This window comes from Beta vulgaris, chromosome 6, assembly GCF_026745355.1.
Source record: "Beta vulgaris subsp. vulgaris cultivar EL10 chromosome 6, EL10.2, whole genome shotgun sequence".
Taxonomy (NCBI): domain Eukaryota; kingdom Viridiplantae; phylum Streptophyta; class Magnoliopsida; order Caryophyllales; family Amaranthaceae; genus Beta; species Beta vulgaris.
Genome location: NC_079207.1, coordinates 27,197,825 through 27,211,543, shown reverse-complemented (window position 1 = coordinate 27,211,543; position 13,719 = coordinate 27,197,825). Strand labels below are relative to the sequence as shown.

Sequence of the window (13,719 nt, the reverse complement as noted above, 5' to 3'; positions counted from 1 at the left end):
AATATATTTAAGTCTGCACCGTATTATATGATTTTAAGTCTGCACTAGTCTAATCCACTGTCTTATATCCAGAGCCCCACATTCAGGTGATTAGAAGTATAATCCACTGTATTATATGTTTAAGTATGCACTAGTCTCTTGGGGTTGCATTCAGGTGATTATGAATCATGAATATGCACTTACCAAATTAGATACATGCTATTAATCCTTCTAATTTTACTAAATAATTGTGAATCTTTTAACAAACTATGTTACATTATAATGTATAAAGACTCATGAAGGTAATGATATTATACCAATTCGATCTCAAATACCCCATAATACATCAGAATTGGGGGAGGGTAATATCCCTTAACCTTTCAAAGCTTAGTGCTTTGACCTAAAAATTCATAACAATGGAGGAATTGAATACTTAATAACCCAGAAATCTAAGAAATTGTAGAAAATCACTTTAATAAAGAAACATCATTCAGGGGAAATAGTAACCCAGATATCAATCAAATATAGGCAAAAAATAGAGTTTGATTCGTGAATTACCTTGACGCCAAACTTGTCGCTAGCCTCGCCACTGACCTCCACCCGCCTCACCACCTGCCGTAATCAAAAAAATTAGGGTAGATTGTAGGGCAAAAACTCGTTACTCATCAATCGAATGATCCACAAATCCAATTTTCCATCATAATTAACTAAAGAAACATCACCTGAAAACCGTTATGATCTCGCCGGAAGCAGCACCAAGTCTTCGGAAGTAGCACCAAGCCGCCGGAAGCAGCACCAAGTCGCGGAAGCAGTAGCAAATCATCGAAAAAGAAGAAAGAGTTTGGCGGACTGAAGAGGGTTTGAGTCTGTGAGATGAGCAGTTGAAGTCTTGAACAAGTGAAATACAAAGAACGTGATTTCGTGGGAATATATTAGTGGCTTCTTTTTCGCGATTTTCCTTCAGGTTTGTGCAATGAGATATAATTTGAATTGGCAAATTTACTAAATAAGGGCAATGAAATATAAAGTTCCGTCGCCTAATCTTGGTAATGGGCAACCCACAACTTATCTCGTCGCCCAAATATGAATTTGGGCAACAACAACGATTTTTGTCGCCCAAAATCTACACTATGGGCTACAAAATCAGCTCGTCGCCCAAAACCTATTTTCTTGTAGTGCTAGATGGCTTGAACTCGTAAAGGATTATGATGTCGAGATCCTATATCACGCAGGCAAAGCTAATGTTGTAGCTGATGCTCTAAGCCGCAAATCCTACCTAAACACAACCTTCACCTTGCCGAAAGAAATCAATGATGATTTGATGAAGATGAAAGTGGAGATCATGCAGCCGAAAATAGAAGCACAGTTGTACGCATTAGAGTTGAGGCCGACTTTGTTGGAAGAAATAAAAGAGGCGCGTGATGGAGATTTGGAGTTGCAAAAGATAAAGAGTCATGTGAAGAAGGGAAAATCACTGGGATTTGTGATCCAAGATGATGGCACGTTGAGATTTCAGGGTAGAACATGTGTTCCAGATAAGGAGGCATTGAAAAAGAGAATTTTGGAAGAAGCTCATAACAGTCCTTTATATATTCACCCTGGAGGAAACAAGTTGTACAAGGATTTAAAGCAGACCTTCTGGTGGAGCAATATGAAGCAAGAAGTCGCAGAATTTGTGTCAAGATGTCTGACTTGTCAAAGGATAAAGATCGAACATCAGAGACCTGCAGGATTGTTGCAACCATTAGATGTTCTGCATGGAAATGGGATTCAATTTCTATGGATTTTATCATGGGGTTGCCACCATCATTTCGAGGAATGAACTCTATATGGGTCATTGTGGATAGACTGACAAAATCCGCCATTTCTTAGCCATTAGAAATAATTGGAGTTTGGATAAGCTAGGTGAGTTATATATGAGCACAATTGTCAGATTGCATGGAGTGCCAAGTTCTATTGTGTCAGATCGTGATTCGAGATTCCAAGCAAAGTTTTGGAAGGAATTACAAAAGGCACTTGGTACGAGACTGGATTTTAGCACCGCTTTCCATCCAGCAACAGATGGTCAAACAGAAAGGACCATTCAGACTCTCGAAGATATGTTGAGAGCATGTATTCTGGATTTTCAAGGAAGTTGGGAGAAATACTTGCCATTGGTTGAGTTTTCTTACAACAACAGCTATCAAGCTAGCATCCAAATGGCACCATATGAAGCACTGTATAGGAAGAAGATGTAGAACACCCCTGTGTTGGAGTGACATCGATGAAGCTCGCAATGATGGACCTGACTTGATACAAGAGACAACGGACAAAAGTACGATTAATTCAAGTCAGGATGAAAGCTACACAGAACAGGCAAAAGAGTTATGCCGACTGCCGAAGGAGACCATTGGAGTTCGAAGTAGGTGATCATGTTTTCTTGAAAATTTCGCCTACTAAGGGTATTATGATATTTGGTCAAACTGGTAAGCTAAGTCCGAGGTACATTGGTCCATATGAGATTTTGGATCGAGTCAACGAAGTAGCTTATCGCTTGGCATTGCCGACAGACTTGGATAAAATTCATAATGTTTTCCACGTGTCGATGTTGCGAAAGTATATACCAGACCCTAGCCATGTGATCAGACACGAGCCTTTGCAGCTAAGGAAGGATTTAACTTATGAAGAGAAACCGATTGAAATTCTTGATCGTAGGGAAAAGCGACTTAGAAGCAAAGTAATTCCTATGGTTAAGATTTTATGGGCTAATCACACGTCATCCGAAGCCACTTGGGAAGTAGAGGATCAGATGAGAACAAAATACCCTCACTTGTTTGAATAGATTACTTTGATGTGTTTAATTATGTGCTTCTGAAATCTTATGTATGAATGTTCAATTTTATGAATGCATGATTTTATCCTTTTGACAATGCTATGTAAGTTTCGAGGAAGAAACTTTTTCTAAGGGGGTAAGGATGTAATATCCTAAAAATCTTAAACATATTTAAGTGAATAATTAACATAATAATGTAGTTAGAGTATATTTTATTTTATTCATTCCACTAATTAAGCAACGTACAATAAAATGATTATAGAATTTTAACATAAAAATTTACCAACTTAAGTTATAACGATAATTTATAATTTACAATTTCATGAGTTAAACAAGAAGGTTAATGTAGTTGTAATTCACTTAAAGCACAAAGTTTCAACATATCACCCAAAGTGTTACTAAGTCATGTTGATAAGTGTTAGTGGGGAAATTTTCTGATTTTTTAGTTGGGAAACAAAAAGGGAAAAAGAAAAAGAGAAGCCATGGTCAATTCCCCCATTAATTTGCCCTCTTCCTCACGGCCCTTTCATGGCCATGTGGCACTCATGCAATCACAACTCTCCTCTTCTTCTTCTTCAGTCAAGATCTATCACCAACCCATCACCATTGCTTCTTCAAGTTGCAAAAATCAGATTATTTACTTCACCATCTTCCTCCCAACCACTGATTTTAAAACCTCCAAACTCCACTATAAATAGCCATGGAAATTCAACATCAAGAACTCACCAACAACAACCTTCATCCTCTCTTCGCTCTTTAATCAGAAATTCAGTCTATAATTGCAGGAAAATTGTAACTAAAAGAAATCAAAAATAAAAAAAAAATAAAGAGAAGAGAAAACCCCAAATTCATAATCTCTCTCCTCTGCTTCGCCCCCCCCCCCCCCCGCACAACCGACCACCGGTCGCCGCCGGTCTCGCGCCACGACTCAGTCGCGCCCCCATCTCGCGTGTCAGTCGCTGGAGCTCCGCCGCGCCAACAATCGCGCACCCTTTCTCCTCCTCGCGCTCTCTCTCTCTCTCGGCCCTCTTCTTCTTCGTGCGCTGCAGTACCGGGCTGAACCACCGACGACCCGCGCGCGCTGAACCACAGGAGACCATCGCCGGAGACGTCGCTGCTACTCGCCGTCGACCACCGAAGCCGGCGTCCACCTCAGTCGCGATTCGTCCTCCCTGCTCCTAGTAGCAGAGGTGATGATATTCTCCTTTTTAAATTTCTGATTTCCATAAGTTTATAATGCAAGCCCAAATTACTACCTATTGGCTATTGTTAAGTTAGTTTAGATTGGGCCAAGAATAGTTCAATTAGAACCTAAACTAAGTAACTTAAAACTGAATCCTTGTTGTTGGGCTTAGATGTAGTTTGAACTTGTTCATGGACTTACTAAGTTATATTTATGGACTGATTTATATTAGTTAAACCAACTCAATTCAAGTATTGTATGTACATAAACTGGGCTCAAATCTGACTTTTAATTGTATTAGTTAAGCTATTTAGAATTAGATGGACAAATTGAGTTAAACTAAAGTTGATTTAGTGCTTAATAAGTCATGTTAGTTTAATTTATTAAGTTAAGTATAATGTTGGGCTTATAATCTGATTTACCTAGTTAAGTAATTCAAGCTAATCTTGTTGCTTTAATATTTTGAGCTTTAGTGGACTGATTTAGTTAGTTTCATTAAACCACCTAACTTATTTACTAAAATCTATTATTGGGTTATAATTCATGATTTCTAAACTAGTTGAGTTGTTTAAAACTAATTAAAAAATAATTCATTAAGCTTGTTGTTATGATTGAGTTTAAGTTATGAATACTTCACTAATCCTTAAGTTTACTTATAATAATTACTTACTTGACTTGTTAGTTTTAAATGACTAAATAATATTAAAATAATGTCAATGGATCTATTATAACTTTAAACTTAATTAATTTATTAATGAACAACTAATTAGTTATTAACTATGAACTAGAATAATGTTATGCTTTCGAAAGGTTATATATAATATGTAGTAATATAACTTCAATGTTTCGATAATTTTAAAGGCATAGCTAAATGAGTTATTTCATTAATTCGTTGTTAAAGAGTCACCTTAATTATTTCACCAATATTTGAGAATTTGAATTTCAAACAGGTGACACAAGAGCAGGCCTCGCAACTAACTCTCCCATTCTCATGTGAGGAGATTGACAGTGCTGTTGCATCATGTGACTCAGATAAGGCCCCGGGCCCAGATGGATTTAATTTTAAATTCATCAAAAGTGCTTGGGACATTGTAAAGCACGACATCTACGAGATAGTCCACAACTTCTGGGATTCATCACAGCTTCCTCAAGGGTGTAATGTAGCATACATTGCACTAATTCCGAAAATAGATAATCCTACAAACTTCAAGGATTTCAGACCAATAAGCATGGCCGGGTGCATATACAAGATAATTGCAAAGCTGATGGCTAAAAGACTACAACGAATAATGGGTTCGCTCATTGGGCCTCTTCAATCATCATACATCGAGGGCCGTCAGATTCTTGACGGGGCATTAGTAGCTGGAGAATTAATTGACACATACAAAAAAAACGGCTTGGAAGCAATTCTTTTCAAGCTTGATTTTCATAAGGCATATGATAGTGTATCATGGGGCTTCCTCAAATGGGTCTTAGACCAAATGAAATTCCCTCCTAAATGGAGCGAATGGATAATGACATGTGTTACTTCAGCATCAGCGTCAATCTTAGTCAATGGATCTCCTTGTGCTCCTTTCAAGCTTCAAAGAGGTTTGAGACAAGGAGATCCATTATCTCCCTTTCTGTTTATGTTAGTTGGAGAAGTACTAAACAAGGTGATTTTGAAAGCAACGAATTTGGGACTGTGGAGTGGGCTGGAAATTCGAAAAAATGGTCTCAAAATCGGATGATACATTAATTTTCAGTGAAGCGAAAATGGAGTCACTAAGAAACATCAAAAAGGCACTAGTACTCTTTCATCTCGCTTCAGGGCTCCAAGTGAACTTCCATAAGAGCTCGATTATTGGGATGAACACATCAAAGGCATGGCTCCAAAAAGCAGCAAATTCGCTATTATGCAGGGTTGGTGACATTCCCTTCACCTACTTGGGTTTACCTATAGGGGGTAATATGGCTCGGATTCGTGCTTGGGATCCAATAGTTAGCAAAGTGGAAAAAAAACATGCTTCATGGAAAGGGAGGATGCTCTCAATAGGGGGAAGATTAACTTTGATCAAAGCTTCATTGTCCAATCTCCCAATATACTACATGTCGATTTTTCCTATCCCAATTGGGGTGACAAAAAAAATCAACTCAATTACCAGACAATTCCTATGGTCTGGAAACATGGAAAAAAAGTCTCTCTCTCTCGTCCCTTGGGAAACTGTGCAGTTATCAAAAACAATGGATGGGCTAAGCATTGGCAATATACTTCATAAGAACATTGCGATGTTATCCATATGGTTATGGCGTCTCCTTCAAGATCCAACTCCTTTGTGGCGGCAAGTAATATGCGACAAATATAGATACCCATCATCATTGTCGATACTGGAACTTGATATCCCAAAATCAGGTGGTCCATGGCAAAAAATATGCGCTGCTATATTGCAGCAAGCAGATGTCAAAGAAATAATAAGCAAAGGAGTCCGAAAAAGTATTGGGGATGGATCCCAAACAAGGTTCTGGCATGAACCATGGCTTGTGGCAACTTCATTAAAAAAAGAATTTCCGAGACTGTTTTCAATCTCAATTTATCCAAACGCTTCAGTAGCCGCGCTTGGATTTTGGGAAGGAATGAACTGGATTTGGGCGTTCTCGTGGAAGAGAGCATTAAGGCCTCAGGATTGGGTTGAGAAGGTGAGGTTAGAAGAATTGCTGAAGCAGGTGTGTCCATCGCAGCAGGCTCAGGACCGAACAATTTGGGCTTACAATAGATCAGGGGTTTTTTCCACAAAATCAGTCACGATGGAGCTCGACAAAATTAGGCTTGCATCGCATCATGATGCAATCAGAGGAATATGGAGGGGGCTTGTGCCCCATAGGATCGAAATTTTCGTGTGGCTTGCATTACTAGGGAAAATAAACTCCCGTAGCAAGTTAGCATCTATTGGAATCATTCCGAGAGAAAGTAACGTATGTCCCCTATGCTTGCGTGAGGAAGAAACAAGCGATCATTTACTCCTTCATTGCAGCTTCTCATCTCAATTATGGTTATGGTGGTGTAATTTGTGGCAAATCAGTTGGTGTTTCCCACGATCTCTCCGCGAAGCTTTTAATCAATGGCAATGGCCGAAAAATGCAGCATTCTTCAAAAAGGTATGGGTGGCGGTTTTTTTCATCATATCATGGTCTTTGTGGAAAGAAAGGAATCATAGAGTATTCTCAGAGACATCCTCAACAATCAAAGACTTGAAAGATTTGGTTTTACTCAGATTAGGATGGTGGATTTCGGGTTGGAAAGATGAGTTCCCATACTCCCCCACCGACATCGTACGCAACCCAGCCTGTCTTTTATGGTCCAGCAAGCCTAAATTAAATGGGGCTGATCTCATTGCGAACAATGTGGAGCTATGGAGCCCTCCACCTTCCGACTCAATCAAGTGGAATGTAGACGCTTCTTTTGATGAAAAGTTGGACCATGCCGCTGTGGGGGGAGTGCTTAGGAATGACAAGGGTCTCTTCATGGCCCTCTTCTCAAGTCCTATCCCAAAGATGGAAATAAATTCGGCCGAAGTCTTCGCCATTATGTGTGCCATCAAGATCTCCTTAGGATGTGATAAAACGAAGACCTAAAGGATAATTATCGAATCGGATTCGATGAATGCAGTAAAGTGGTGTCTCGAGGAAGAGGGCGGCCAATGGAACATCTCCTTCCACCTCAACTTCATTCGTAACGCTCGAAAAAAATGGCTCAACCTCAGCATCATTCATAGAGGAAGAGAATCCAACCATGTAGCTGATTGTATGGCAAAGCAAGGCCTTAGAAGGGATGCGGAATTCTTGGCGTGGTTCTAAACTCCTCCTCCCCTGCATAGTGATATATCTTTTCAGCTTCATCTTTTTATTCACTGTTTTGTGTTTGTATGAGACATGTAATATGCCCCAAAAATCCCGAGACATTAGAGACTTGATTGTAACTATATTATGGTGGTGGGCTCCTCCTTGTAGGGTGTGCATATGCACTATAAAAACTTCGCCCACCTAGTGGGGGAATACCTCACTTGGAGTTTAGAGGACATCATCATTATTTTGATATCAATAAAAGAGTCTCGCAAATTATCAAAAAAAAAAAAATGAGTCACCTTAATTAATTAAAAAGTTATTAACGATTAAGAAATAATGGCCTTTAAGGAGACCTTTACGACGTTATAATGACCGTTATGACCTTAATAAACGCTAAACTAATATTTAGACTTGAAAGCTAAATAACGAAACGTTCTTTAATAAAAACTATTCTTGAATAGATTAAGGAAGATAGAGGATATTACAAGCCTCCCCCGGCTATCAAGGTTATTAAGCAGAAATTCAGGTAACGTCTATTGCTAACACCCACAATCCCTTTCAAATGATGTTTTATGGTATTTCGCACTATGTTGATTTATGGATTGTGGGATATGAAAGGTTTTACGAATATGATGATTTTCGATGAAATGAAACGACTTCGATGTTACGAAAATAATAATGCTATGGTTTAATGATGTTTCATGACTATGATTATAATGATGTAATGTAATTATGATATTTGAAACATGATAAAGTAAAGTGAAAGATGGTTCTTGGCAAGTATGTGGGCATAGAAAATGTCACCTATGATGTGATCGCCTTTCTGGCAATATTTGGACACCGAGAGTGTCATCCATTTGTGGCCGCCTTTCTGGCAATATTTGGACACCGAGAGTGTCATCCATTTGTGGCCGCCTTTCTAGCAATATGTGTTTAGGGAGACGTCCCTATATGTGATATGTGATATACGATATTTGCCAAGTTTCCAAAGTAAAAGATATATGGCGATGAGCATGATAAAGAAGATAATGTAACCTACTATGATATATTTGCGAAATGTTTTACTTATTCTCTCCTTCCTGTTTTTAACTAAAATGATGTGAAATGAATTTACGATGTTAGAGTAGTATGATACTGAGCCTCGGCTCACGACGTTTTGTTTTTATGTTTTAGGTACCGATGGTGATAACGGGATGGCGTAGCAGTGAGGATTTACTTAATATCTAGATTATATAGACTCTCATCGTTTTTATTTAAGTTTATGTCAAAACTCTGATTAGTAACTAAGTCTCTATTAATTAAGACTAATATTGGATCTACGTTATGCTTCATGTTATAAGATGTTTAAGTTTATGTTTTTATGTCGCCTTGTATTTTCCTTATGGAAAGTACGGCGGTAACGCGCCGACTATCTAGGTTCCGCTGCTAATAATCAATTAATTAACTTAACCACGATGATTAGAGGTCGGGGCGTTACAGGTTGGTATCAGAGCAACGGTTCTCGATGCCTCAAGTAAAATCTCAAAGGTTTTACTTAAATTAGTAAATAAATGGTAAAGTAATCTAGTAAAACGAGAGTCATCACCATGAGTATAGGGTTTATAAAACATAATAATATGAAAACTAAATGGTGTAGTTATTAAGTGTTTAAAAATGAAAATGAGTGTGAGTGTTAGGATCGGGGAAGGGAATATTTTTATATTATTTTTACGATGATAGTCATGCCTCGCTTAACATGTTATGCACATGGAATATGTGATGTTTTAGAACATGGCAACAAGTGGAAGTGGACCTACTAAATGGTATTGTAATATTGTTAGTAATCTAATCTGATACCCCTTATATCTTAGACAAATTCAATTAGTGTAATTCCAAGTTCTCCATAGTTCTATCATCTCTTGTAATCAACTACTACACTCCAAACGTAAAATCCAAAAAAAATAACCAGAGACAAAATAAAGACAGGAAAAAATGAGGGGAAAAAAGAGAGAGAGGGAGGTGGGGGAGACCACCAAGAAAACTACTAAAGTACTAGTGAAAAAAATGACATCTGCTCCATAAAATTCAGTACAGTAGTTTTCTAAGAGACAAATTGGGAGCTTACATAAGCAGGTTGCAACAAACCAACAAATAAAAGTACGGACAACAAGGAAAAGATTAGTAGACTAGTAGTGGTGGAAGAGTATATATATGATATGAATGTTCAGATATGACAATTTTTTAAGAACATCACCATTTTCTCCTCCATATATACGAGATGATGATGTCTAATCCCATTTCTTTCAACCAACCCCACTAGAAAACAACTATTATTCATCATCTTTTAACTTACATCTATTAAATTATATTCAAATTCTCAGTTCTTAATTCATGCATTTCTGATCAAAATTTTGCAATCAATTCCTTTATTTTCTATTTTAGGAATTTATGTAAGGTATCTCTTCTCACGAAAAAGATCCCCTTGCTTCATTCTCTTTCTCCTAACAACCTCATCAGTTGTACTTTTCTCCGTCTGAACAAGCATAATAAAAACTACAAAATATCATCATTCTAATTTGTCTTTCAATACTGCATGGAGATTAAGTAAATGAAGGAACACTCAAACGAAAAAAAATAAGAACCCAACCAAGCCATATGATCATATATATTTTTCGTCAGAGAAAAATCCAAGATCATTACATTAATAGTAAGAAGAAGAGCACACCCATGCAAACAGAAAAAAAAAAAAACCCAATAATAAAAAAAAAAAAACACCATGCAATGTAATTAAGGTCATCTTTGCTAGTATAAAAGATCTCAAAGCGACCCTAGTTAATTTAATTACTTACTTCATAATAGTAGTAATATGAGTATCTTTAGTTAGGATATAGTAATGTTTGCAGTCCTTTGCCTCTTAGGATTACCAGAAGTAGACTCATCTCCGCCACCAGATTTCTCAATGACCGCCTTCAACGCTTCCTGTATCGAGCTAACCGAGCATTGAGGCGATTCCTCGTGGTGGTCATCTTGATCAACGTCGTCACTATTATTAGGCTCATGGGTTACAAAGAGTACGTTCTTAACCCTACCACCAAGTGTAGTGATCTCCGCTTTTAGGGTCTTTAGCCTAAGGGTTTTTAGGGCTTTGATTAAGTCCGGCAATAGGTCAGAGCGATCATCACAACAAAGAGACGCCTTGATGATGAATTTCCCATCTTGATCATCGGAAGCCGCATCGACCGTCAGCTCGTCAGTCTCGGTGGGGACGACACTCGTCTCGGCTATAATGGATGTCTGCCTACGCAGCTCCTTCACATGCTGGATCACTTCTGCTAGCAATGATGCCTTGTCCGTCTGAAATGAAAAAATTGGTCATACCACAAAGTTTTAGCTTTTGATAGTGGAAAAAAAATTTGAATGGAATTAGAAATGTGGAGAATGATTTGTAAGTTTGACTCATAAAATGACACTCCCGGCAAGAAAATTCTATGTAAGCTTTTTCACCTGCTGCTTGGTTCCTCTTTATCATATCAAAGAGACATTAACGCTAATCTTTTTTACCTCCTTTTCTTTTTTTTGGGTTTTTCTCTTTCCTCGGTTGTACCACTATAACAAAGACGCCCACCTCAAACCCAAAAAATAAAAGATAGAAACAACCAAAAGAAACAAAGGTTATTACACCACTAAGTTTGGAAGTTGGAACTCCATGTAAGTACAAATCTATAGATATCTTTGATCATATAAATCCAAATGCTTAAGTCTTTTGAAAAATCTATATCAAATCTTTAAACAACAACATAGTTTTCAAGTCATTATAATATGAAATCTCTTGCTAAGCGTGCTAGTTTAAATATTCCATTAAAATGCAAGAACGAAGGAAATTTTATGTAAAATGATAAATAATAATTTAGAAAATATTATTACCTAACCATAAACTTATAACAAACATTCTCAAATTTTATTTTAATGACTTACTTTGGTAGTGCTAGGCAACAAGCTTCTAAGCTTAGCTAGATGGTTATTGATCCGCTCTCGGCGACGGCGCTCAGCCTCACTATGACTCTTAGAAGCTGCAAGAGCTTTAGCATCCATGATCTCTTGAGCAGTCATCTTGTTGAGCTCAGCTTGCAAGCCGAACGGAGCCGAGCCCGGCTGAACCATAGGGCCAAGGGCATCGGATAGAAGGCGAAGATGATCTGAGGAGGATCCCTCATATGCAAATTGGAGAGAATTGGAGGGCCTTCTAGTAAATAACCCTCCATAAGAGGATGAAGATGGGAAGAAGAAAGGATCATGATGACTTTGTGGAAAGGAATGATGAGCTTGGGAAAGATCCCATGGTAACATATGTGGTTGTGGTTGCAGTGGCGGTGGAGTAGAAAGATCTGGAAATACCAATCCTGCCCTTCCACCTCCTACAAAATTACCAACAAAAGGATGATCAGAATGAGTAGGTGTTGCTTGATGATATTGTTGCATTTCTAAGTTGTTATTCTGAATGATGATATTGCTGTTGTTTTGTTGAGGGCACTGATAATCTACTACTACTAAGTCTTCTTGTTGTTGTTGTTGTTGATTTCTAACTTCTTCACTAATGTTATTGTTATTTTCACTACTATTCATCTACTAACTAGTAAGCAAAGGGCATATTCATTTGAAAGAGAAATTAGAGAGAGAAATTAAGAGAATATTTTGTTGTGGGAAGAAAAAAAGAGAGTTCGCTTTCTTATAAGGTAAAAGGGGAAAGGGTGAAGGAAGAAGAAAAGGAAGAGAAGAGGAGACACATCTTACTTGATGGGTGTTGGGTATTGTCTCTTTAGAAGAAAGGATGTCTTGTTTATATATGAATCAACCTTTCTCACACTCTCTCTTTCTAAATCAAAGTGCGCTTCTTTGGTTAATTCTTTTTTTAAAAAAATACTATACTCATATCATCAATTGGGACTAGTGAAAGACCTACGCTGAGATAAAAGGTGTTTGTTAATAACCTAAAATGTTTAAAATTCTACCTATACGTTGGACCATTTGAAATAAGTAAATAAATTATGAGAGTGTCTTGGACGTAATATATTACACGACAACTTATTGTATAACATGCATAATGACATACATTTTAACAAGAATGATATATGGATTATACACAAATAATGACATGAGTCATATCATTTATCATTTATATCATATCATTTGAGTTTTTTTTTTTTACAAAATCAGTAATGGTGTATAAGTTGTTAAACCACAAATTATGATGTAATATATTCACCCAAGAATTTGTGATAAATTAAATATAAATATTGCCGATTTCCTTAATTCAAGATATTAATGCAAAAATTTATAACTAACAACTCTTTTGGGTCCGCTACTAGTTGCAACTTGGAAGGTATAGGTGCCACAACATTTTGGGAGTGATGACTATTAAATTAAAAATATTAATGTTTAATTTCTTCCACGAGTAAACTTGGGTTACTTTGTAGTTGTGCTTTGTTAATAAAATTTTTATTTCTCATGCCTCTCAGTTCCCTGGCCCTCCTGTTATTCTCTCTCTTTAAAGTGTGATGATCTTGGTCTTGGCTAGTCCCCTCCCTATGATATGTAGTCCATCTAGAGCACTATAGCATTTTGCGTTCCTTTCTTCTTACGGCAATTTTTTTTGTCTCTCTTTTATCATATCTTTGAGTTGCTATCAAACGTAACAGTGGAAGAGTTCTTTAATCAATTTATGAGAGAATATACAGTTTTGGTCCCTTCTGATTGCTTCAAATTGTATGGTTAGACCTTCCTTCTTGTTCTGCATAGCTTTGCAGTGTCCTAGAAGAATTCGGGTGTTCATGTAGATCTAGAGCTATATTTTTCACCTTACTTTGGCCATTTAGTGCTTCTTATTTGTTAGAATCAAAATAGATTACGCCTGTAATTTCTTATCAAACAAAATAACAAATTTTGA

The 13,719-nt window shown here is 37.3% G+C and overlaps 1 protein-coding gene across 1 annotated transcript; it reads right to left on the bottom strand.

The window, feature by feature from the left end:
• Positions 1–10,410: 10,410 nt before the first annotated feature.
• LOC104896369 (transcription factor bHLH30) lies at positions 10,411–12,607 on the bottom strand. The gene is made up of 2 exons (XM_010683116.4): positions 11,751–12,607; positions 10,411–11,129 (listed from the first exon to the last, which is right to left on the bottom strand). Exons 1-2 carry the CDS (start codon positions 12,396–12,398, stop codon positions 10,656–10,658), a joined length of 1,122 nt encoding a protein of 373 aa, XP_010681418.2. The 5' UTR covers positions 12,399–12,607; the 3' UTR covers positions 10,411–10,655.
• Positions 12,608–13,719: the final 1,112 nt, after the last annotated feature.